Source organism: Phalangium opilio, unplaced genomic scaffold, assembly GCF_054372755.1.
Source record: "Phalangium opilio isolate 3A_F unplaced genomic scaffold, DU_Popi_V2 ptg000017l_1, whole genome shotgun sequence".
Lineage (NCBI taxonomy): Eukaryota > Metazoa > Arthropoda > Arachnida > Opiliones > Phalangiidae > Phalangium > Phalangium opilio.
The window spans coordinates 6,983,727-7,011,438 of NW_028324151.1; the positions used below are offsets into that span (position 1 = coordinate 6,983,727).

Below are 27,712 nucleotides of genomic sequence, written 5' to 3' on the forward strand. Positions count from 1 at the left end.
TTTGAAGCTTAGAGAAGATCTTTGCTTGTTCACTTAAAGATTGGAATAGTAGTTGTAATGAATTGTGGAGACAGTCCCTTGCTTATATACTCAAATGAAACCATAACTATGTATATAGGCTTTTACTTATGAAATGTATTCACTGATTAAGCAACTGTCTCGGCCATCTTGAATATTTGGTGCCGCCATTTGCATTTTGACCTAGTGTTTACATATCCGTTCTAACATAAAGATCACGAATTTAGGATGGCTTTAGCATATTCTGTTAAGTATTATACCGTGGATACAGCGGTATTTCTTTGAGTTAATATATAAACTTGGTCATGTAATACATTTTTTATAGAACACGGTGATTTGTAATGTATTAATGAGAGTTTCTATATGAAATTCGGGCGAAGGTTTTTTTTCTGCGTTTTAATTATGTTCGTAATATTTCATTATACCTAGAACTACGCGCTGTGGGGTTCTTATTGAAGATGAAACCATTTGGCATCTGAATTGTAAATTTCACTTTAAGTGTGTTGCGGTATTCTAGGACAAGAAATCGAAAGTTTGTATCAAATTTTCGGGTCAAGATATTTTGAAGTTCGTTTTATGACAAGGTGCTCAGTTTGGTTTTCATTTCGAAGTTACAGTCACTTTCTCTGACATTTAAAAATATAAATAAGAATTATATATTAAGTTAATCGGCTTATTAAAGGATTATGGAATAAATTTCACACCCAGTAACTGTTATTGTATTTACAGTTAAGAAAACCCCGTAACGCCCAAAATAGTTGTCAAAGTATCTAGTGGAATTATCCTTAAATTTGGGTTAAACTAGGTTTAGATAATTTTTGATGAAAATATAAATGTTTGGATTTGACGCATCAACGTTACGAATGCGACATTCTATGTATTATTATTAACTTTCCTTTTGAATCTCAGATCTATTTATTTAATAGTTAAATCTAATTTAAAACTTGAATCTGAATTACATCAATTGCCAAAGAAATCTGATATGAATTATAATCTGTCGTTTATAAGCATGGCTCAGAGGCAGCAAAAAAGACAAAACCAACCAATTTCTGGTTGCATGACCCATAAGTGCCACCAATAACGTGAGCTTAAGTCCTCACTGGTTATCTACAACCCTACAGCCGTATGCTTCCGCAACAGACGATTTTCAAAATCTATCTATAATACCTTTGAAAATTAGAAAACAGTTGCTTACAAACCAGACGAAAGATTAGTGTAGTAAACCACATTGAAGAGTAGTTAATTACTGATTTAAATTTTGGGTATACACAGATTACTGTTTGTCTATATACGTTTTGCTGAGTGTACATTCATGGTACACTCTGAGTGCACAATCTCTAAAATTTCCATGTGCAATGATGTCATGTTATGTTGAAAATCGGTATTTTACAAGCGATTCACATCTGCTTACGTTTCGATAATGAGTGCTTTTCTAACCCTAATGAAGAATGGATGAAACAGCTTGCTATCCGTTTCATCAGAAAAAAGTGGAAACTAGGCTCATCCTTGCCTTTTCCGCCGAAATTTAATTAATTCACTCTTTCCGCAGCGTCGTACTAGGGGGTCTCTTTAACGTTAAAATCGGAAAAGAGAAATAATTTATCGACATGTCTTTTTATGATGTCAACCAAATACGCTGCGCTAATAATTTTTCACGAACTCGCACAAGAGATGGATGAATCTTTCGAAACATTGTAACCCCAATTTCCGAATTAGTTTCCTATATAAGCGAAAGTAAACGTGATAAACATCATCACTTCAAACACATCTTTCCAAGGAATTAAACCATCAAATCAATACAAACATCAAAATGAACAAGGTATTTGAGGAAGAGATACGTGTATTGTACTGGGTAACCCTAGTGCCTTGTAATATGCCTTGAAACCATGACTTAAAAACCTTATGGAATACTTGTAGATCATCATCTTCGGCGCTTTGGTCTGCCTGGTGTCTTTGGCGCACGCTGGTTACTTGTACCAACCTCCAGTACCAGCTATTCCAGCGCCAGTACCCGCAGCTGGGGTGAGTGTGGATGAGCCCCGCAGTTGTAGAAAGTATCTTTGATTAAATGTGTGGTTTAACATTAAAGGTTTTGGCTCCCACTCTTTTGAGGACCGCATCAGGACCATTGGTGATCAGTAATGCCGCACCTCTTCCTTACTACGCGTCTCCATACGCCTATGGTGCAGCTGCCCCAGTTTTGGCTTCCTCACCATACGCCGTTTACGGGAAATAAGCCTTAATGTGATATTTTGTTGACTGATTATGTTTTTGGAATAAACCTTTCTTGGTATTTAAATTCAAATGTTGTTATTGTGGTTTTTCTTTCCTTTTTAAAATAGTTTAAATGTCTACTGTCCATACAACAAGTCAAAACCAATACTATTTGATTTTAAATAAAACAGTTCAGTACAGTTTCTAATCTTCTTTTGTACTTGTGTGAATTTATACCACATTTCCGCTATGGAAGGGCTCTAATTCTGAATAGGGAAATAATTAACTAGCGAATATAAATAGAAAACAGCTAATTTTGACAATGGATTAGGCTTACCTAATTGAAATTATATATATTATTGGCTAGCCTGTATCACGTGCTCTTCTGATTATAAAATAGCATAAAATCCACGGACAAAAGTAGGACAGAATGAAAGTTATAAACATTTTAATTTTTATTTATTTTGATATTACGAACATAATCTACATTATAAAAGTAGAAACATAGAAAATGTATATTAAAGTTGCTTATGAAGAAAAGAGGACGATGTAAACACCATCTATGAAGTTTGAGGAACACTATTTAATTTTAATTCAAAACACTACCATAATTGTAATCGATATTTGATGAGTTACTAAATTTAATACTACTGTTTTGAATATCGTTTTCAGCTCTACGAAGACATTTCGGTTTGGGCATGAAAAGGCACGCCACTCCGGACAATATAATGGCGCTGCCAATCAGGGAATACGTAGTTGGTCTATATCCATTCAAGGTCATTTCAAACATAATAGAAAACGGAACGAGAGTTAATCCAACCAACGATTGAGCTCCTGATTCGCCCAAACTATAAGAAAAACTGAGTAACAGATTAGAGGCTGCAATTGCCACCGATGATGCAACAACAGCCAAAATCGAAACGTCGCAATCGAGAGTCAACACTTGATCAGTAATTACTATCTCAGCAACGCTTACAAAAGTCAGCAAAAAATATAACACATAATTCAAGGCGTAGAGATTAAAGTTCAAAAGCTTCTTGGAAATTAAACACATTGTTGCGTTGGAGAGTGCGGCTAATAAGGCGAAACCAACACCGCGAAGGTCCAACGCGACATTGCCACCAAAGATGAACGAAGGTTTACTAACGATGAACACACCGCAGACGCCAGAGATTGAACCGATTATCGAAGACAGTTTAAATGTTTCGTCCGATACAATTGGCGATAATACATTTACTAATAACGCGTCCAAAGCTATAATGGCTGAAACATCGGACTGCGGTATGTAAACCGAGGAAAACTGCTCCGCATAAAGAAGACACATCCAACTTAGCAACCACAATATCGGGAAGTGTAATTGCGACTTTTTCCATTTTAGACAATCACTGGATTTTACCACCAAAATGGGCTGGTAAAACAGAACCCCTATGATCCATCTGTACATGCTAATGACCATGACGTTGTCAGTATTCAAGTATTTCTTTTGAAGGACTAGACCAAAGGCCAAGCTTAGATTGCCGCCCAAACTGAGGAGAGCTGGAAAAATTGCCCGGCATTTAGACGTTAACGATAACATTAGCGCAGAACTGAGCTGCTTACGAACTCTCTTCGCTTTATATTTTAATATTAAAAGTGGGTTTGAAATATTTGTCTCCATGATATGCATAATTTACTAGGAAAGAAGAGAATTACACTAAACCGCTGTACCTTACTGTATAGGTAAATGACGTATTACATAGACTAGTCGTGTTTTAATCAAATCTCCTTTGAATTGAAAAACAGTTGTGTCTGATTGGTTTACATTTACTATTTTCTGCGCGGGAGTGACACGTAAAACTTTGGAACTCAAGTGGAATAGCTAACGTTGTAAAGAACAATTTTCAAAATTTCTGTGTACTGTGATAGCAGTTTAGAAACGGCGAACACGTTTGTTCCGATTTGAGAACTGCGAATGAGGGCCCTGGGGTGTAACAAAAGACATACAGACAATCAGACAGAAACGTTGGGAACAAAAGCTCTCAGTGATATCAGGAATAGATTTAATCTTAGGAGTAGGAATGGAGAACGGTTAGTATTTACTTAAGTCCGACTCATAGCCCAGCATAGAGCCCCTCCCTCCAGCACGTAACGAAAAATTTAATTTATATCAAATTAATTAAAAGTACGTTTTGATGACATTGCTGACGGGGACGGCAAAAAATACGTAGTTCCATTTTACCTTTGTCGCCATGACCCGCCTCTTCTTTCATACCCCTCCTTCCGGGACTTTGACGCGCGCCCGCATTACTCTGTTCTCCATTCCTACTTCTAAAACTAAAGCTATCCCTGGTGACATACGTCACTCAGAGAGGTAAAAATTAGCGTAATGACAACCAGTTTCGCGTGATCGCGTTTTACAGGCTCATCATCAGGTCTTTTACCTTTCAGGTACCTTTAATTGCGTGATTTAAGTTGATAGTATTTTAAAATCAATTTACTTTATATATTTTTATTCTGTACTTCTTAGAACGGCACTAGTTCATTACCACCAGCCATCCAAGATATTCATTGGAGTTCAGTGTAATCTTGCATAACTTTGTTCTATATTTCGTCTCATAATTTCCATTACACCTACATAAAAAGTATACTCTATGCCCTTGAACCCATAGAGTTAATTTAGATGTAATACCACCATTACAAAACCCATATTTATGATGTACCGTCTGCAAGTCCAGGCGATCCAACATCCTTTCCTATAGGTATATAGATCTAAACTACCACCACCACCATTAGAGCAGGCTGTCATTATGCTAATTACCAAATTAATAATTAATTAGCATTGACGTCGTACGTCGACTCTTCCATCATCGCCTAAGCCCACAGAAAATACAGTATTGACAACGCAAAAATTGTTCATCCGTAAATCATACTTTAAAATATATTTTCTCATAATATAAATAAAAATGTGTCGAGAGAAACTCTCACGGTTATCTCTCCATCTTCGTTAGGCGTACTTCATTACCACCCAAAGACATAAAGAAAGAAGAAAAAATATATACTGTATAATAATTAATTGTTTATGAATTCGTTGAAAGTCCCCTAAAAGAACAGTAAATTACGGAAGCGAAAATACATTAAGGAATACTTAAGTTGTTATTTGCATCGAAAGATTTCCTAATATCGTTACATTATAATCAAATCACTGCACTTTCTCTGGAAGAAGTTTCATAGCATTTTGCTAAATGGACCTTTGTTGACAAAAATGTTCGCCCAGAAATGAACATAACCACATTTATCGGATAATTGTTTTCAACATTTGATATAATAATGTTATAATCTAAGCTTTTGTGGCTTTTTAACAGGTGGACACAAAATTAGCATCCATGGTTCGCCGGATAAATAGTTGACAACTGCTTAAAAGCGTAATATTGGTCGAGGCTATCTTGTTTAAACTATTATTATCTTTAATTTTGCACAATCAACATGCTCTGACTAAGGTCGAAGTTTAAGGTTCCATTTATAATTGCTTCTCCGTCATGAAACATTTAAAAATTTATTTTCCCCAATACTTCAGTTATTTAGAACAAAATTGAACTATTAACTTCTAAGAATTATTCTCAAATTGTAAATGGTTCTTGGGGCGTTTAAGTACATCTTTAAGATCTTAAGCTAAGGGGGATGGAACTTTGTAAATATAAGGATATGACTTCGAAGGACAACTTCCACACTGAGAGCGAAGGTTAAGGGACCCTTTTTTGGCGTACCTGGTGGGCGATAAAAACAGGGAGATGAGCTGGTGTCATCCTCATTAGACTTCTCAAAATTTCAAAGTCAAGACGTTGTGTTTTTAGGCCTAACCGCGCCCGCCCAAGTAGCTAAAACTCCCCGCGGCTGTTGGATTTGGATTAACTTAACACTTGACGGAGATGCAACTCGCGTTAGGACTTGTTATAATCGTGTTCTGCGCTACTGCTTCGAGTCAGAACAAGGTGAATAAAGAACCTGTGGACAATAAGGAGAAAAACACGCAGACGGACCCGTTGGACACCGAACCTCAAACCGTCTACCAATACTATTACTATCCTCAACTTCCTCAAGTACCAGCGCAACGTCAGCAAGTACAATATGCCGGACCTGGATATTACAGTTATCAAAGAGTGAGTCGAAATCCCGTGGTACCTCAACAGGATGTGCAAGAATACCCACAAGGCTACAGAGGACAGATTGAGTCTTCGGACTATGAAGAGACACTTCCGGTTGGAAGGACTGTGTTTCGCGATTCGAAGAATAGGTTTTTAATAAGAGGTGGAAGGTTTGGTTGATAAGTTCAGTGTTACGTTAGTATAAATTATATAATTACTGATGTTTCATATTATGTTTAATATCTTTGTTTTATATCCATGGTTCATGATCGTTACTAATACCGTTTTGCATGGGCATTTTGCATAGAGTTATAATTAATATTTTATTTGAAGTGAATTGCACTTTTGCATATTGCCTCATTAAATATATGGAAAACGGCGTAATCTTCTGTAATATATTTCAACATCGATTACTAATAAAGAATATTAATTAGTTTTGTTAAACAATAATCTTGGAAAAAAAGCTAAATTTATATTTGATCTATTGAATTGAAAATTTTATTGCGTAAATAAAGTTGAATTATTTTTAAATACCTAGTAAATAAAATATATTTCAATAAAAATTCTAACTTATTAAACTTTAATGCTGTTTTTCTTTACTGATTATTTTTTATGAAACCCACCATGGAAAAAGTTCTATTTTTGCTCCTAAAGTTGGCACCAAAGCTCGCGTTTAATATACAATATTACGTCATGGAAAAATACCCAGTAGTGAATATAAAGCTCGATTTTTATGAATAATCTTTATTTTAGTATTTTATGCTATAGGGGTGACAAGGTTTTTATACAAACTCTGAAAAAAAGACCTATTTAGGTCATAGCAATGGTGACCTTTGGAACGACGGAAATTTTTAAAGCGGCAATCGGCGACTGCACGGATGATGTCTTTTGATTATTAAATTCGTTCACATTTCTGAAAAAAATTCACGCCAGTCAACGGCTTTTTCTCTGAACTGTAATTGGGCGCGAATGTGACCGAGGCTTAATCTTAATTAGGAATCAAAGTTTTCGCGGAATTTAAAACGTGGATATTAAAATGTACGCGAAAATTCAACATCAACCCAACCAGGCAATCGTCAAGGGCCATTCAACTTAGTACTCCTTCCGATGTAAGTTTCATTGTTTTGGTAACTTTGCCGATTTATTTCGCTAGCCCATGTTTGACTTTTGGTGTGTATCAGTGTATAGTCATTAGTTGGTCTGAAGAAAACCTTGAGTGTTTGTACAATGAGTCGAGATTACCTACGTTGAATATGACCAAGGTTTAATATAATATGGCCACAGCATAAACTGCGGTCTTTTAGATCTATTATTATATTCAGAGGTCTAACGTAGTACAAAGAGGTTCGGTTAAGAGTAAGGTCAGCCCTTAAGAGATCCAAATTAGGATGAACTTAATTAAAAGGGAGTTTTTCTCGTCAAGTCCCTTTGGTCCTCGGTTCAACGCGCTGCGGCTCTAGGGTTTGTTAGTAGGCGCTGATTAAAGACCAAAATTCTTTGTCTTGACGGGGTATTCGGATACGAGTTAGGGTTAGCTCTGAGGCGAAGAGCTTCATTCTCATCCAGGAACTTTGGTAGATAGTTCTCGTTATAGATTCTTTAATTAAAAATAAGTTTTTCTTTCGGTTATGGTTATGGTGATGGGTTGGGGATTATCATTTATTTTTAGACGTTAATACTGAATACTGCATTGAAAAAATTATTTAGATTTTTTATGAAATTGCCACGTGTCTTAGTAAGGAGGTGTAGTTTTTTTGAATATAAGTTGCCTATATCAAAAGCAAATATAATAACATAAAGTGAGCAGTAAGGAGAGCGTAGGCGACGTGTGATTTACTTCGCATCTGAGCCAAGAAAAGTAGAAAACAATCAAAATTTTTTAAGCAGTTTTGCATAAAGAAATATGCAATAACCATTACTTTCATATCATATTAAATATTTTATGGCCCAATCATTTCAAACCTGAACTATTTGTGTCGAACAATAAAAACATCATTTGGAACTACTGCATTAACAATGGAAGGTAGTCATTAAGTCAGTGCGTACTTCCTGTTATTCTTATTTGCCTTGACTATAAATACTCTCAATATTTTTAGTTTTATTATCAGCCACTTCTACTGATGTACACTTTCCAATGTTTATTTGGGAAGCTTCTTATCTGAAGGAAATAACCCTTTTATATTTCTGTATCTGTTAGACCTTGTTTAAATTAACTATTCTCTTACGGCCAGGTCGTTTGTAAGGGGCACACCAATTAAAGTTTTTATACTGAATTACTTTGGAGATGTCTCCGAAAATCATGGTTGAATTGTACCTTTACTATTTAGCTGGTGTTAACGAATCTCCTACCATTTCAAAAGAAAAATCGATCCGTTTCATTCTTTACGCAATCCACGTATATTTAAAACAGTGTAGGGCGTTGATATGATTTATGCATGATTTCCGGTCTTGTTCACATTGACAAAAAAGTAATGAAAACACTTAAATCGTTTTAAAGTCATTTAAAACGGAGTAAATCCAGTAAGCACTGTCAGGGACGTTGGAACGTTTTCAAGTTATTTCTTAGCACCATAAGCTGTTTTAGTCGATTTTATACTGTATAATAAACTGTACGTAACGTTTGAATTAGATTCATGAACATTACTGTTAATTTAATCAAAAAGACTAAATTATATAAGTTATAACCTCCAGAAACCATGTCATTTATAAAAACCCCAAAATATGGCACCCAAGGGCTCTGTGTGTCCAACGGAAACAACCTTAAGTCAAAATGCAGTTAAATAAGACCTGCCTCTTCTTATTACCCCATGTCCCGTTGAAAGGGGTTCCGGGACTATGACCCATGTCCAATTAGGCTTGCTAACCATTCCTACTTCTTTAAAGAAATACATGTTTTCCGCTTCCCCCGAGTTTGATCTTAAGTGGTTTAATTAGGAAATATTAACTTATCCCGTAGACAAAATGAGACTTGTTGAAATGTCTGTTCCGACTATAAGGCCTCTTTAGGAAAAAAGAATTAATACCGACGACAGGTAGCATTGTCTAGCCAGCATGGAGTCTCATTTCCGAATAGCATAGATTTCCCTAGTGAGTGGGGTGAAAACATAAGGATCTTAAAACCTTTTCGATGCCTGAAGCTGTTCTTGCCATACAGTAAATCTTCCAGTGTCGAAAGAGGTTTCTTCCCTAATGGATTACCGGCGGAAATCCTCCGGAATTTGTATGCAAAAGCCTTTTGAAACCTCCCTTTAACGACTCTTAAATAGATTTTTAAGCTCTTTGGTCTTCTCTCTCTTGCCCTGTAGTATCAACGCAAAGCGATGTTTCACTAAAAAATAATCTTGTCTTTAAGGCCGACTTCCAACTAAAAACAGAACATCGAGACTAAAAATGTCCCAGCGACCGTGCACATTTTCGAATCCCCGCTGGGGCAGAAGTTGGAAGGGTTCTACTAAGCTAACTGAAAGCCGTGCAATGTGGTTCTAGCGACCTGAAGATACAAAAAGAGAATTTCCTTCAGAGGAAAACCAAAATTCGTGAGGAAAAAAATGTAAAAGAATTTCTATTGTTCATCTTCAGTTCTATGGAACTACATAGCACGGCGTTCAGTTAACTAGAAACAAGAAGTGATATCTAGTTTATTAGGGTGAAGGTTTAAGTTCGCCACATTTCCAGCTTTATCTCCAGTCCAAACGTAGGGGATGGAGTTAATCCCCGCCTCTAAATTGCAACCAGCATCTCATTGGTTACGTATTTTCCGACTGAGGCAAGGCGAAATAGCCCCACCTCCTTTTACGTCCCCCCTTGTATTTTGAAAGGGTGACTGGGACTATGGCGCGCGAATACTTGGGCATCTAATACCGTCTCCCTAATAAATTAGATGTCACTTCTTGCTAGAACCCTTTCCGCTTTTGCCCCAGCGGCGATTCGAAAATCGGCACGGTCGCTAAATTGTTACTCTCGATGCTGAGTTTTCAGTTTGTCTGAACCTTTTTCGCTGGATGTCGGCCTTTTGGTGCGGAAAACGGTGAATTATGAACGAACATTGACGCACTTTAGAAAATTACATCCATCAAGACTTTCAACCCCATAAGTAGATCATCTATTTTACATAATTTTTTTTTTAAGAAAAAAAAAAAGACTATGGCCTACTTTAGAGTACATCCTTTTAAATTTTGATAAGGTCTTTGTGGGCTGGATTCTAATTACAAGGGATGGTACGGTGTTATCGAAAAATCAATTTATTTTAATCAATTTTATCAGATCGAAATAAAAAAGTCGGAAACAACAAAAGTTGGAGACGACTGATACTCGTGGGTGGTCTATATTGGTCTACCCCACGCATTGATTTAATTCCTAGTACCATCCGGTCGTATATTTTAATATCAATTTTAGAATATGTAATTTTAACCTTGGAGGAGGGAAGTTTATACTGGAGTTGAAATCATACTCTATGGCGATAAGACGAGAAGGACTTTCCATGCATTTACTTAAAAATTACCCATAGTAACCCGGGTTTATTTTGGGCTTAAGATTTAGGTGACACCTGGTTATAGAATAAAGAACTATTTACACGTGACTAATCTAGTATTAATATTTCTACCGAGAGATGGCTGTACTCAATGATGTTGTACAACTTTGTAAAGAATGCTGGGATTTTTAACCCAGCAAAAGCTACTCCAGTATCAAACTTCCCTCCTCCAAGACTTCACGTGCGCCAGACGTTTCGGAGAGTAGTTGAAAGCAAAAAATCTAAAGTTTCTATGGAAAAATTTATCATATTGCCTGCAACGAAAGAAAAAGTATTTTCTTTAAACTTTAAGAAAAATTTGGAATTATGGATTGCTGCTGGTTTCATAGTTTTTCAAATTAAATTGGACAAAGTTGTTTTTTCTTTAATTTTTTAATTTGGCTATTTTAATCTTATGAATACATTCTCTACTTTTTTTTTCTGACGTAGATACAGCTTTTCATTATCTTTTCGTTCTTTAAAACTAAATTTTGAAATATTCATGCCGAAAACCAAAATTAAAAATATCCCAAGTTATTAGAAATTTTATTTTTGAATAAGTTTAAGATTTACTGATCTCATAAAAATTACTCTCTTGTACCAAATAAATATTTTCGCTATGACAACTCCTAAAACAAACTGTCATAGTGGGCATTGATGTCAACGCAAAAATCGGGACAAAGTTTATAATTGTCACCCAAGAACTTCTAAAAAGGCAGTTCATAATGTGACTCCATAATAGAGATAAATTAAAATGAAATCTATAAAATAACAAAGATTATTAATTACGAGTGTTTTAAGGGTTTGGAAGCGTGGAAGAGTTTTGGGTCTATGAAGATGCTAAACACTAAATAGTCCTTGGGTTAATTTTCATTATGTTGGTTAGTAACAAGTATTTCCTGATTTCAAATGGAATATAGTTATACTTGAGGGTTATTCATAAAGCTATACTGGGGCTCATTTAGATAGCAATTAGGCTCGCTGACCAAGCCTTGAGAAATTCAATCAAACTATGCACTTCTAAAACCTTTCCCTATGCTTGTTTGGTCAAATTCGGAAAGTAATTGTAACTATATGCTTTAAAAACAAACAAACCACTTTATTAAATATATATGATAATTTATTATACAAACATTGCTCGAATCTACACGTTAATTAAATGTCTTAAACTCTACCACTCTGCAGCCGTTATAAGTTTCAAAGTAGAACTTAATTAAACTTTTGTTTCTTAAAATTAATTTTACTACCATGGATGGTCAATCACTCTCAAGTATATATATTTTTTTCTTTTTCTTAAAAATTTATTTCGTAAGATCGATAGTGTCCCCTAGGGAAATTGGTCTGCCTGTTACGTAGCTGTCACTGTAATAGATGCCCTCTATTTCCTCCCATACTTCGATTTAGCTTTTTATATCCATGGACCCAATTTAATCGAACTTTTTTACTCCTGAACTTGCATGGTCCAATCTTCGTAAAAATTGCCTTTTGACCTTAACAATGTACTTAAGAGTTCCAGAACTTCATTATGAAACTAGTGTAGAGACTTGGTCTTTCATTTTTATGGCAACGTAGAACGAAAATTAACTTTATAGTGAAATTTCGGAAGTTACGTTATAGTAAATAAAACAATTGTTGCCTTTTTTGGCTAAAGTGATTTTTGGACGCCAAAATCATATTAGTACAAATTAAGTATACTGAACTACGATCTTAAATTTAAAAAAAAAGTGAATTATACCTTTATTTAAAGGGAGAGTGAAAGGAAAATAATTTTTTATTTTATCGATTCTTCCCACCAATTACTAAGACCTATTTGAATAGTGAAACATACAGGAAATACATCCCGAATGATTTTAAAATTCAAATAAGAATGAGATTTCACACATAATTTGAAATTTGCACCTTCGACCAATCGCGTAACGCCCAGCCTTTTTGTTAACAAAATTCCCGTGGCACACTCAATGTCAAATGAAATTTAGCGCAAGATTTGATAAAAATTGCACGCGATGTGACAATATGGCGCGAGATAAAGAGCGTGTCACATAAATTTTTCATTACTCTGACTGCTATGCCGGAATTTCATATGTATTTACCAAGTATTCAAGTCAAACTTAAAGGTAAATAGGCACCAAAATACTTCTGTTCAAGACTACACGAGCTTCACAATCCCTTTGAATATATTTCACCAAAGCCGAATTCTGTATCGCTTTCAAAAAAAGCAACCCATCAAGTGTAAAATTTTGGGTGTCTCGAAATAGGAATTGACGTGCTGTGAATAACGAATGAGGTGGGAGCGTGGGTGTAAATATACTTTACTTGACACTGAAGGGAAGCCATACTTTACCCTTTTATTAAGCAATGGTTAATGTCAAATGATATTGAACATTTTTATATAAACGGATAATTTAGTCAATGTCACGCGCGACTGTTATTTTAATTCTTCGGGCGCGAGACCTTTGTCACATTGATTGATTTTGGTTTTAGTCCGATGGAAGCTCTCTAATGCTTTTAGGATCCTATCATAAGCCCATCATAAGTATGGGCCGAAAGAATATTTCTTGCGAGCCAACTTTCTTTACAAAAGGTTATGGGACGTCTCTTCGACGTGCAGTTCTCGTAGATGGCGGTTTCTGGTGTTGTACACCACGGAAGCAATACATCTTATAATGTCAACTCGCCTTGACTCGACCAAGAGAACAAATAGTTCATGCCAGATCTATTCTGTTCCAATTTGGAGAAGAAACTTTGAAACAAAGATGGTGCGCTAAAGTGTCACCCAAATGCCAATACCATTGAAATGATATGAGTTGAGGCAAACACACGTGCTTTGTGATAAAAGGGCCTAAGAAAAACTAAACAGTTTCATGTGTTTTCTCACACCTGTGCTCTGCGCATGGGCAAGAGAACCGTGACTTGAAGTATGCGCATGGAAATTGCTCAGACATTTTATGCTGAGAATTGTAGTTTAAACCACCCTTGCTACACCCCCATAGAACCCTTTCGATGTAAAAAAGGGGGTAGGCAACGCTCAGAATCGGGACATACACGGGGAGGTTGGTTCCTGGCTGACTCTAATACTTACGCAATATGGGGTTATGATTCAGAGTATTACTTTTTCTTTTGGTGTGAATTAGTGAAGCATTTACGTGGCTTTTCCTCACGCGCTTTTATGTCGGTTTCTCTTGATTTTAATTTAAAACCAAAAACGTAATCGACTGGGAAAATCCTTTCGCTATTAAAACTTCGTTTGGTCCTTGTTTCATCCCTAATAGCCAGAACCCATATAATATCTGAGAACCAACTTAGACTTCCTTAAACTCTCACTTTTTGCGCTTGGCAAAATGACTACTATGCAAGAGGGAACAGGGAAATATGGGCAGGAGAAGACTTTAGATCAGCCCCATATATCCTGTATCTTAATGTTCTTAGGTCTTAAATGAGTTCGAGCTTTTAGTCAGGTTTTCTAATGCGAAATGCATTTAAGTTTCATGTTTTTCTGTTGCTTATTTATATTTCAAATTGTGTGTAATTTGAGTTATACTTTTTGAGAGCTTGCACGCTAAAATCTCATCTCGCAATATAAGTGTATGCTGATGTTGTTTTCCGGAAATGTTTTTAGTAAAATACAGTAGTATCGTTTCTTTCAATATTTTTGGAATAATACACGCGAAAATGTGATCTGAATTTTTGATGATACTTTTTCCCCTGCAATTCTAATGTAATTCCACGTTAGATAATAAGCAATTTTAACCTTACTTGAAAGCTTTTATTCTTTATTTCAAATATTTTTGCAAATTTTATGACTTAAAATTCCCTGTGTCGCTTCTAGTTTTCCTGACTGTTGTGGAGAATTTGGGTATTTAATGTAGCATTCAAAGTAACTGACCAGTGACCATACTAAACCATTGCCTTCTAAATCTATCAAGGCTCGTGCAATATAATATTAACATCGATGGCTAATTGGCGGAAATTTAAGAGTGATAATTTGCGCTCAAAATGTCTGAGAAGCAGCGCTTATTGGAAAAATATCACAATGCACGGGCCTTGATAAAATAAGGAGGCCATGAATATGCATCTACGGCTGAAAACTACATACATGTTCTATTAGGAGCTAGGTTCATTGCGCGTGGGTCAAGTAACCTTTAAACTTTAAGTATTGTCTTCCCTACCTCTAAAATTGATTAAATTAAAAGAACTTAAACTAATCAATATTTGAGTACTTCGTGATCGTTTACAATAACCAAAAATTTGTCTAATAAAGTCTGGATTAATAGTTCTAGACATAATTTTAATCACCAAATAAATTCGGTTTCCTTAACACCTTATCTGATAACGGAAGGAAGCGTTTTAAACAAAACCTGCACGTTACCGCTAGTAAATCGCGGTGTAAAAATTAGGTCTTTCTCATTAACTCCATTCTTCATCCATCTCTATCATAAAACGTTATAGTCCATTGCTTCCTATTTCGGGGAAGCCAGATAAAACAAGTTAATAATCTGCCAACTTTACTGGGCAGTAAATGCCTTGATGCATTAACATGACACCCGCCTTTTTCAACACTGTCAAACGTTACCAACGTCCGAGTCGTACGAGACTATCATAAATGATTGAAAATTTCCTTAAAAATGCAATGTTTCTTTGCACTAAATGTTACATTGAACGGTTACCTTTTAAGCCTTGGATAATGGGGACATTTGATATTGCGTGGGTTCTCTATCATACACCATTAACGTTTAGTATAACCCTTGTTTTCTCTAAGGGTATGGTTGTACAGTCTTGGGAAGGGTTGGCAAGTGAGTAGGTTGAGTCCGCACCTGTCTTTATGACTAAGACGAATGACCCTTAATGACTTGGAGTCGCGAGCTGAACCACGCTCGGGTCGTAGTTCGGATAGACCTATAATTCCGAATCAGAACGTAGGTGGGATGGAGTCACGTATCCGGAACATAGATATTACATTGGGGTAGTAATGTTCCCACCCCTGAGCTGACCTGTGTACGTTATTACGTACCCGGCCTCTAGTTCACGTCTATATTTACATCTTTCATAAGTTCTTTGGGTAAGGGTATTGAGTTTCTGTTCTTTTAAAGGAACGGTGACACTAAATACTTCTGGGAGTTCTTTATGAAGATTATTTTCGATGATCCATGGTTACTGTAAGTCGGGACGTACAACTACAATTGAAGGGTACAGAATCTACCTGAGTCTGTTTCGACGACAGTGTCAAGAACAGCGACACAATGTGCTTGTTGTACCATTGTTTTGTTTTAAGGATACTGATGATAAATTAATAGAATTATGGCAACAGCTCGACCTATTCCAACTCTCAGAAAGTATCTCTTATAGAGTAATTGCAGTACTACGTATGCACACGTCAGAGGGAAGGGTACACTGTCTACACCCCTCTCTACCGCCACAAGTCTATACAGTAATTGTAATTAAATGCTCGGCCCCACTGCATTGAAACATTTTAATCTTAGTTTCGTCCAAAACTTACAGTAGGTCTATCACTAGGTTTAGTTTTAACAGTGACCCATAAAGATATCAGTCAAGGAAATCATTTCATGGTAGATAAAGTTCACGGTAACGCTTCCCCTTCAAAAATCACGAGGCTATATAATTTATTCTTACTTTAACTTTGATGAAGTTCATGTTCTTATTTGTGTCCAGTGAAGTCAAATAGTAAGCAGTTGCTTTATTCGACCTTTATTTTGCATTTTCCCGCCTACATCCTTCACTGACTTCCACTGATGGAATACCTAGAAAGTAAGGTACAGGCGTGGTTATAGATTGGAACCTCGCCTCATATGATTTTTTTTAATATCATGACCTTATCTGGCTAGGATAACGGTTTGAAAAGGAAACCCCACTATCTATAATTACATTGGAACTTACCGGCCGGAGAATAAAACCCAACCCACCATTTTCCTTATGGTTTCTTATATTCTCCGAATATCTAATAGAGGATGGGTTAAATCATAAGGTTGCAATAATGTCCATAAGTATGATTCGAATGAATTTTTGCAACTAGTATGTATCCTTCATAAAAGCTAGGGATGATGGGTGTCTCTGGGCGGCTTGTTTCCTTGTAAAGCCGCGTTTCCACTGAGACACAAACCATCGTCTTCTGTGATAAGCCTTTTTCGATGTAACTAAGAGGGAAAGAAAAGGGGGTATAACTCTGCCTTCCATCTCGCTTTAAAGCGCCTGCGCTCTAGGGTTTTTGTATCATGAGAGTGCGCAGAGACGCGAATGTATATAACCCCTTCTACGTCCCGATACAGAGGGTTGCCTACCCCCATTTTTACATCAAAAGATCTAAGGCAAAGTTTTACCCTCGTTTCTTTCCCTCTTAACAACGAAGAGGCTTATTACAGAAGACGATGGTTTGTCTCCGTGGAAACGCCGCTTTACAAGAAATGGTCTATTCTCTCTCATGGTCAGTACTCTGCCCCTATATCAGAGGGCAGACCCATACTTATGGCTATATTTAGAAACTACATAATTGTCATATGTTCGGAGAAAAGATATTTTTGGATCCAATATAGAAAATAATGGAAGTTTATTGTTTTCTTGCTACTAACAAAGTCATTTGCTTGATGGTATTCGCTACATCGTAAGCATTTCCAATTAAGCCCAATTATTATATGAACGATTATAAGTATCATTTCCGTTCCAATCTCTGACGTGACGATGATACGAGTCGTTGAAGATACATTTGCCAAATTAATTCCTTTTGTCAAATGATGTGGGTTGTACCAGTAGTAAGATGTCATTCGGGACAACAAGCGAATCATTTTGGATTCCTGCGCAGCGTTGTCGAAGGGTAGGGAAGGGAAAACCTGGAAAATATGTACGGTCGCGGAAAACTGTTTGGAGTTTAATGAAAATTGTAAATTATGACAGGAAAGGTCTGAGAATCTTACGAAAATCGCGAGTCTACAAGTTTGAGAATTTATGCTACATAAATTAAGGTGGAAATGTTAAGCCTTAGATGGTGGATTATTTTAACTATAAGGCAGATTGATTGGGTAGCAGCGTGTTCATGCCATTGAAGATAAATTTAAAAGCCGAATTTTGTTAGCGGCGAACAGATAAGAGTTCAATAGCAAAACTAATAGCTTCAAGTAAACGAAAAATATATAGACATCGGAGATAGGTCAAGTAAATTCATAACTAGTACAAAGCGAGCCTAGTTTACTTTACCAGTAATAGTTAATAACCCATTCTAATTTGAGAAATATTAATTAGGGATTGTAGAATTTTAGCAGTAATGAATGAAAATTTTTCCTTGGATCTTAAATTTAAGGAAAAAACCTGAGAATTTTAAAAAACTGAAAATATTGGTCGCGTTTTAAGCAAAGGCTGAGAAAATAATTTTATTTAAAAAAACATATTTGAGAAAAAATAGGCTTAGTTTAAAAATAATTTAAAACCATTGATAATTAAAGAGAAACAGATTTTTAATCCAGAGAAATATGATTTTTTTTTATCTTATATATAACAAACGTTTTATATATCCACCGTAAAAATAAATACCTTAAAATTAAATACTTCAAAAACACGCATTTTTAGGTAAATATAAACAACCACGTATACGTAAGTTAATATTGGTTTCTTTATTTACAAATCATGAATTTATATTTAGGGCAAAATATTTTGTTTTAAATATAACCGTGAATTTGTGCTTGTTCTTTAAAATAATTATATTATAATATTAAATTTATAATTTATTCACACTAACATTTAAAATTAGTTATATAAGTCTTTTGGGAGAATAGTTTTTATTTTCCATTTTTTGCTTTCGATGAACAGTTTCAATTAGTCTTCAGTTCAAAGTTTTTAATTACTTTTCGAAATGAAATTCATTCAGAACAGTTTCAAGCGATTTATAAACAAGAATTCTAGAAGTTTTATGTATTGATTTCCGGTGAAATATATTATGATTAGTAGTAACTATAATAACTGTATAATTATTCATTGTTACCACACTTCAGATTTAAATTATCTTTGAAGGGCAAATCTCATGAAATTAGACACAGAATACTTGAAAATGAAACTTATATTGGACATTTTACTGACCAAGTATTACGGCGTCTATTTTCGTAACACTTTTATGGTCCGACTTTAGTTTCATTTTAAAGTTACATTGTTTCAAAAGATCGCAATGAATGTTCATTAATTTTCACGAGAGTTGCCCTTTAAAGCTAAACCATTTTTTAAATTATAAAATTAATATTTCTTTGATTTCCCGGAAAACAGGGAGTGGATTTTAATAGTGGATGAATTTTTTCTATTTTATACATCTTTCTTTCTCTTTCTTTTACTTAAGTTTTGTGGCCGAAAGACAAAAAAGAATAATAATATTTTCTATAAAAGTCGTTAACTTTGATCGTCTGTAGTTGGATGATTTGGTGGCGCTCCAATTCGGAAAGTGCAGAGTCTCTCAAACTCGTTGGCTTCCTTTTCGAGAGCGTCTAGGAGGGCTTTTGTCGACCGTTTTTCGGCTGATGATAAGATACAGCACCCCCAGTAATGAAAATAGCAAGAAAACAGGAGAAAATGATATTTCATATGTTTAAGATTTTTTTTCAACTGTTAGCTAACATAGAACTTAGGATTACCAGGGAACACTCAACTAAAAGACCGGCGAGAAAATGTTAAAAACATGTCCCTATTTCTCATTGACTTTTCGGTCCTTTCGCTACAAGTAACAATAGATTCGAAAGTAACTTTCAGAAGAACAAACGCACAGTGATTGACCTCGTGTAATTCACGCCAAGATGAATCACGCCGCTAGATGGAGCCTGACTTGGCCAACCAGCAGCGTGAAGTGAACTCTGGCGCAGTCTGGTGGTACCTCTTGGAGTGAGGAAAATCACTTAGCATCACGGCGTCTTTCACTGAGTTTGTTTTTCTGGATGTAATTTTCTGATTGGTGAATTTCCCTAGCGGTCGCAAACCATCTTGGTGAAATCTTCGCGGTTAGGCCTAACGTCATGACATAACTTTCCTATTCAAAGATGCGCGAGTCAATTCGAACCTCAGCGATATTATGGGGGAAAGACATTGAAGCTGTGTTTGCATTAAACAATTAAAATGCTATGTAGAAAGGTCAAGCACACGAATGGTTCCAATTGAAGACACAGTGACTGAGCGTGTGTCATGCCTTTAGTCTAGTGTTCCCTGTCTTACTAGGCCTAGATTCTTTCTCTTTTGGAAAGACTTGGAGTGATTTTCAATCGGAGTATACTCGAAGCAACTTCTTTTAATCATAAGGTGTTGTAGAGAACTCTGGATTGCTTTTGAAGCATATTCCGAATGAAAACCATTCCTAACTTTGTTGGGTCCCTGGCTTGTACTAGAGAAAGCAATTAGATTTTTACTAGATTCTAGGGTTGGAACGAAGTACAGGAATTCTGCAATATCATATCGATGTTCGGATGGTTATGGGAAATAAAAAAGAAGTTAGCTGTAAGGAATGTCAGCCTTTTTTTTACGATTTTTACTTTATCAAATTTAGGATGTGCATTTTATGATGCCCTTCCTTAATATTTGATCTTTATATTGGAAAAGGAGAACCGAAAAATAGGTACATGATGGATAACTTTCATTAAATATTAAGTTGATGGTTCCTCAAAACGAGGGCTACGTAATTGGTTGGAGGTGCAAATTTTACTTCATCCAGGGAAGAGTACAGACGGAGACTTATTGTAAACCTAGACCCCACAGTGGGAGAAAGGGAATCGAAGGGGGTGAAATTGATTCCTTCTTGCCACGTGACCTACTGTTCGTATTGAGTTACTATTTTGCGCCCTCTCTCCAAGACAAAATGTACTATCTTCTAAAAGGCTCGAAACTGATTATGCAACTACAGCCAAGATTCTCACGATAGGACAGTTCATAGTGAGAATTTGCTGGAAATATGATGCCGTTTGTCACGTGATAAGCGATAACCAGGTTTTCTAACACAACCCCTTTCTCCTGATGTGGGACCTAAAAGAAATTTACGGTTGCCAGTCAAAACTCGAGTAAATTTTTTCTCCTTTTCTACTCTTCCCTGATTTATCGAATCTATTTTGGTTTCTAGAATAATTCGGGAATATCTTCTGGGTGTTTCACAATTTAGCTAAGTCTTTTAATTAAAAGAGTGAACAATAATTACCTTCCTTGATTTTAATTTTTACCATTCCTTTAAGAATAACCCTATTTCTTAACACGTTTTCGAAAATTTTAAATCGGTTTATCAAGACAAAATAGTGTAAACTTGTAAAGTCAGAGTTTATAACACGTAAACTTGTAAAGTCAGAGTTTATAACACGGTGTTTGATAATTGAGGCCCAAACATTGACACAAAGCATCCCTGGCGTATAAATCAATTATCTAGTCTCCTTTGTAATTCCAAAAACCATCCGAACTTATCCAAATAAGTAAATGCACGCATCCTTTCAGTATATCGATTTTAGTATGTTTTACCTTTACTGAGTCGAATTTGCAGTCTTTGGTTTTCCTTTCTTAAGAAGTGAATTGTAGCTTCTTGCTTCTTTAGCTATTTTTAGGAATAAAGACAAAGGCATTTCTCTTTAAATTGACACTACGTGACAATACTTTCAATATAAACCCGGTACCATCTAACAACCTATAGAATTTTAGAACAAAGGAAACGACATATAAGATTTTCCTGAATCTTTCAGATTTTCAAAATAAGGCTATCCATCAAAAATTTCTATTATCTTACTTTAAGAATCTTTAAATAAGGCTTAGCAAAATTTGGTTTCCTACAGTGTTTTAATTATTTATTCTTATAGAATCCGAAGTGTACTATAGCTGCATTAAAATATATATATTTTCAGCTACCGTGAAAGACGAGAACGAACTAGATTAAAACTCTTAAACAATTTAATCCTAGTTCAATTCAACTGAAATTTCGATTAAATTTCACGCAAATCGTAAGGCTGTTTTAAGTCGAAATTTCAACAACAATATTGTATTTAGCTTCCCAATATCGTATACTGTTGCACTATGGTTGTGCAGCCGACTACATAAATTCAGAAACTGGCGAATGACGAGATTAAAACTCGTAAACGATTTAGCTCGAGTACAATTCAACAGAAAATTCCGATAAATTTAGCGCATATCGTAGGAATTTAAGTCCAAATTTCAACAAGTGTATTGTATTTAGCTTCTATGTATCGTATACTGTTGTGCAAAAGGCCATAATAATTCTAGTATATCAAAATAATCGAATTGTTGAGTATGCCTGGGCGAATACCACTTTTAAAGTAAATGAACGTAAGTGCATGAAGCAGATTAAACCTTGTATCGACTTCGTTAGTTAATTTGTACCAATTTAAAAGAAACTTTTACTTTTAAAGTCAGAAACATTTGAAAACAATTAACTTGGTACATTTATATTCAGAAGATATTTACCAAAAAGTCTCGCTACTACTATAATTACTCATTAAGCACATTTCGCATTGTATCGACTTTGTTATTTAATATGTGTCAATTTAAATGATAAACGTTTTCTTTTGAAGTCAGAAACATTCAATACAATTAATTTGGTACATTTACATTCTGAAGATATTTACCAAAAACTCTCGCTACTAGTCTAATTACTTACTAGACCATGTAATCTCAGGACTTCTTGATGTAACCGCGTCATACAAGTTACTTGGGCTTGATAGGCTTCGAGGCTTTTACTCCGCCTGTAATTTTATTAATTACCATTACCCAATCGGTAATTTTTAGGCCTAATTTAACCCTTTACGTACCATCTGTCGATTTCATCCTCCATTGCGGAAAGAGCTTCGGGACTGCTCCATTCGTGCAAGCCTAGTAGCGGTGGATAATGTCCTGGAAAAGCAGTCGGTGATTAGACTTAATCGACATTTTAAAGGTTGCATAAAGTGATGTTATATTATAGGTTTTATCAAATCGACGAACTTACCGTCGAATGGTGGTAGATAACACATAGGTTTGCAACTATCTCGAACGTCGTCTAATTCTCTGTTAAATTACAATGGCTCCAATAAGGTTAAAAGGTCATGCAGTCTTCTGAAACTTTCAGAGGTGATATGCGAAACCAGGGATAGATTTAATTTTGGAAGTAGGAATGGAGAACGGTTAGTATTTACTTCAGTCCGAATTATATCCCAGTATAAAGCCCCTCCCTCCAATACGTAATGAAAAGTTTAAATTAACTTATTGGCTCACTTAAACTACGCTTTGATGACGTTGCTGACGGGGACGGCGAAAAATACGAAGTTCCTTTTTATCTCAGTCAATATGACCCGCCTCTTCTTTCATACCCCCCCCCCCGTCCCGAGGAAGGGGGTCCCGGACTTTGACGCGCGCCCACATTACTCTGTTCTCCATTCCTACTTCTAAAACTAAATCTATCCCTGGCAAAACTAAATAGTTTTGGATTTTTCCTCTATCCATGGTTAGCAAATGTAAATTTATAAGAGCTTTCAGAGTTTTAAATATGATATTTAATTAACGAAGTGTGCGCAGATTTAGCACTACTAAAGGTTTAGGTCAGTAACAAGTCGATACTTTACAGTTTGTTAAAAGAAATTTAAATGTCTATTTTGCGAAGAGGTTTTTGAACGGTCTACATTATGAGCGCGGATTAGTATCAAATACAATTATATTTGCCCAGATGTTCTTATCCTCAAAGTCTATCCAGCCTGTAAGCGTGAAATCAGGCCTTTGAAGCAAACATATTTTTTTAAAAGGGTTTCTTAGCTAATGTGAGTTTTTTAGTGAATTTATCTAGATCAAATCAAATCTTTAATTAAATACTTAGGGAAAAAACCTCAAGGCACCCAACCACTGTATAAAAATTCCTATTCTGGATCTTGAAACTTCTTAAAAATTCTTATGTTATAGCGAAAAAATTCTCAGTTTCCGAATTAAAAACGTTAAGACAAATTCCTTCTCTTACCTAAATCGACTGTTGAGTATAATATCGTCGGTGAATCCGTTCTTGAGGAAGAATTGAAAGGAGGATTTATCAGCTTGGACAGCGAGGGCATCGTAGGGCCCAACTAATTGCGGGCTTTTCAGCTTCTACACGCCAAATGTACCGAGCCAAGCAGCCAACCGAAATTGAAGAAATGGAGAGAAAGAGAAAGAAGTTAGAAAAAGAAGTAAAAATTCGTTTAAGACTACGAGGTATTTTTACAAAAGGGAAGAAGATGTAGGTTATAACAAAAGAAAAAAAGGATATTATCTCTTTCAGTACAAGAAATAAGGGTTGAAAAATATTTCTCTGATCTCTCGGTATGAAAGTATAAAAGAAGAACCGTACCTTAATCAGAAACCTTCCAGCTCCGCTCTTCCTGAATCGTTTTCTAACAGCCAGTAGAGAGATGTGCACTACTTTGGTACCCGGAATTCTATTTAAAAAAATATTAAGTCAATGGGATAAAAATTCGAGAGCTCCCAGCTTAACTACTAAAAGTCTACAGAAGTATAATTTGGACTTGGCGTGCGATTACATTTTTTAAACTGTGAAGTTACTGTTAAAAACTCTACATATATGAGCAAATATTGCCAAAGGTATGGAAGCAAAAACAGTAAAGTTACTGTTAGACACTCTGCAAGTTTTATATGGGAGCAAATAATGGTGTTGAGAATGTAATAGTCAAAGGATTAAACCATTTCAAAATTTCAGGAGTGAGGAATTTAAAGTTAAATTGAAAGGGAAAAGAAGTTAAAAAAAACAGTTCACATGGAAGCTATGTGTAATGTGTTTGGTTAACTTAAGGCTCATATTCTAGAGATTTGTTGTATTTCCGTTGGTGTATGATTGGGGATATGAGACACAGAGGAAAGAATGATAAACGAATGTTGATAGTCAATAACTTATAAGCTTTTTAATTTTTCAGGTAATTTATCACTGAAATAGTTTCCAATAAAATTTAAGCATTTAGTTTTATTTTATTAAAACTAACTATAAATTTTAGCTTTTCTTTAAAACATGAAATCGTGGTCAACTCCTCATATTACGTTTTGAAATCTATACACTCGAAAAGCTGCAACCAATAATAGCATCCTTGCAAATTGAAAAAACCTCCCACGCCATATCATTTTAAAACTCCTAAGTTCCATACTAAGTTTACACCATATTAAAAGGCTTACACCGATATCCAAATACCCTCGCATACAAAATAAACTCAAACTGAAAAAATCTTCTTAAAGCTTAGAAAAACAAAACCCCCAAAACTACTAGACTTCTCGCTACTGAGTGAAAAATAAAAACATTTTTCAATCCATGATAAAAGGACTAGGCAAGAAGTGAAAAAAACCAAAAAAGATTATGGCAACACACAACTTGTTTCATTCATAGTTCTATAATGCTCTCGATAAGTATAGGCCTAGTATCGTCATTATCCAAGGAAGAAAACTTTTGAGAGCTGCGCCATCTTTGATTGAAAGTTCGTTTAACAAAACGTATTAGAATATTGGCATGGGCTACTGTAATAGGCCATTTCGACGTAAAAGGGCGTTGGCAACCCTCAATATTATGACATACAAGGGAGGGTTGATACATTTCTGTCTGCACACTCTCATGATATAAAAAAAGCGAGATGGAAGGCAAAGTTTTACCCCCGGGTCGTTCCCTCTTTGTAACATCGAAATGGTCTATTTTCCTTCCATAATCGACTCTGGTTAACAATAATAGATGACAATGGTGTCTGTTACCATCACCAGGAGATGTTCCTCTACCTTTTTTATAGATGGAAAATTTTATAGGGTTATGGTTCAGTAGGATGATAGTATAAGTGAGTAAGAAGAAACTTTATGGGAATGAAACCAATTTCCTCCAGTCAAAAATGTATAAAAAAACAAGATAAAAAAATTGGGATGGGGGATTGAAGGTAGCCTTGTCGGGTTACTAGTCCCATGGCCTTAAGGTGTAAGGCTTGAGCCGTGAATGAAAAATGAGACGTTTGATAGGGGAGAATTTTCTTTTGGGTTTTTGGTAATTTGACACTCGGTGCATGGCGTGGCACGATGGAAAGATGGAGTGAAAATGTATTATGGGATGGGAATAGATGGAGGTAGGTGCGTACGGATGTATGTACCTGTAGTTCTTTTGGAACGAAGCGCAGGCCATCAGGCGATGCTCTATCCCCACGTGATTAGGTTGAAGAGAGCAACGGTCCATGGCGATTTTCCTGTCCCTTTTGCGGTTAACAGCGGCGCGGCAGAAAGCCTCCATCCCACGAGTGAAATCCTCGTGATCTTCCTCTTCTTCCATTTCGCTGTGTTTTAGTAAAGGGAAGATAAATATTATAATACATCGCATTTTAAAGTGTGAAGATATGAATGTGAAATATATTTCGAAAAAAACTAAATTTTGTTCCTGGCAATAGATCTAGATATATCAGTTGTGACGTCAGTGCCTAGGTAAAACGTCACGGGATTGACTTGGCAGTGGGCGTCCATGTTTGGTATCAGTTTGGTTCTATAAGCAAATTGTAAGGGTGACGTCACACTAAGGCTTCTTACTTAATGCAGGGACAGATTTAATTTTAGAAGTAGGAATGGATAACGGTTAGTGTTTACTTCAGTCCGACTCATAGCCTAGTATAGAGCCCCTCCATCCAACACGTTACGAAAAGTTTAAATTATCTTATTGGCTCACTTAAACTACGTTTTGATGACGTTGCTGACGGGGACGGCGAAAAATACGTAATTCCCTTTTACCTCTGTCGCTACGACCCGCCTCTTATTTCATACCCCTCCGTCCCGTGGAAGGGGGTCCGGGACTTTGACGCGTGCCCATATAACTCTGTTCTCCATTCCTACTTCTAAAATTAAATCTATCCCTGCTGAATGATAATTAAATTCCAATATTTCAGCGAGGTAGTTAAGAAACTAGTCTAAATTCGCATCATTAAGGTTAAATTGTATCAATTTGCAACTTTTTTAAATGTGAAGTTATTCCTATTTCTAGGTCAATCTTTCAACGACATTTGACACTCCCTTTTCAAAGTATAGTTGAGCGAAAAAGCCAGACTGAAAAGAGGAAGTTTCGGGCGCAAAAAAAGAAAGGCGCGAACTGAATTGAGAAGTTTAAATGGAGGAGGCAAACGTCTTAGTGACTTGTCTCGCCTTTTCTCCTTTTCTTTTCTTTTAAAGGAGGATATCATTCTCAACCTGATTCTTATTTCCTTTTTTTGTTTCCGCGATGGCCATTCTTTCTCTTCTCCGGTTGTGGTTGACTGGTGAAAGTGCAAAGAGCCCCTTTTTGCAACGCTTCAAATCTTTTGTTTATTTTGTTTTTACTTTTTTATACGTTGCTGTAGAGGTTTTAGGTACACGTTTGCGTTTTCCAAGAATTTATCGAGTGTTATTGTACCACCACCTTTATTTCTTTTCTAAAGTTTTTCCTCTTTTCGTTGTTGGACTTTTGTAGTATGTTTAGTTTTAGGCGAGGGGCCAACCACCAAACGTGGTCGGTGTGCACGCTACTTAAATTATTGCGCGTTATCTTCGATATCCCTTCCCTTGATAATGGTATAAGGTTACTTTAGTTATTTGTAATCGGTGTACAAAGAACTTGAGAGTGATTATCCCCTCGGCTTTAGAGCTTGGTGGGAATAGAAGGCAAGAAAAATAAGACTATCTCGTTTTCAATGATCCGCTTGGACCATTGTTGTTGCACGCGTTTTACTGATCTTCGGTTTCGTTGTCTAGACCAGATGTACAAGTACATGGGGTGGTTTTCATGGTTTTTATTTGGGTTTTATTTTGTTCGTTTAAATATTTAAATATACTGAATTTAAATTCATGTTGTTCGGTCTAATATGAATAAAAATTCATTTAAAATGTTTAA

General features: G+C 35.8%; 1 protein-coding gene across 1 annotated transcript in view; it reads right to left on the reverse strand.

Annotated features, from left to right (window-relative positions):
* Positions 1–18,300: 18,300 nt before the first annotated feature.
* Positions 18,301–27,712, reverse strand: part of LOC149702831 (uncharacterized) — an 83,076-nt gene continuing 73,664 nt past the window's right edge. The window contains exons 6-13 of the mRNA XM_089866743.1: positions 25,956–26,135; positions 24,176–24,263; positions 23,810–23,934; positions 22,811–22,869; positions 22,635–22,716; positions 22,484–22,568; positions 21,337–21,409; positions 18,301–19,367 (exon numbers count right to left, since the gene is read on the reverse strand). Coding sequence (XP_089722869.1) covers positions 19,243–19,367; positions 21,337–21,409; positions 22,484–22,568; positions 22,635–22,716; positions 22,811–22,869; positions 23,810–23,934; positions 24,176–24,263; positions 25,956–26,135 — 817 coding nt within the window. The 3' untranslated portion in view covers positions 18,301–19,242. The remainder of the gene's footprint in view (positions 19,368–21,336; positions 21,410–22,483; positions 22,569–22,634; positions 22,717–22,810; positions 22,870–23,809; positions 23,935–24,175; positions 24,264–25,955; positions 26,136–27,712) is intronic.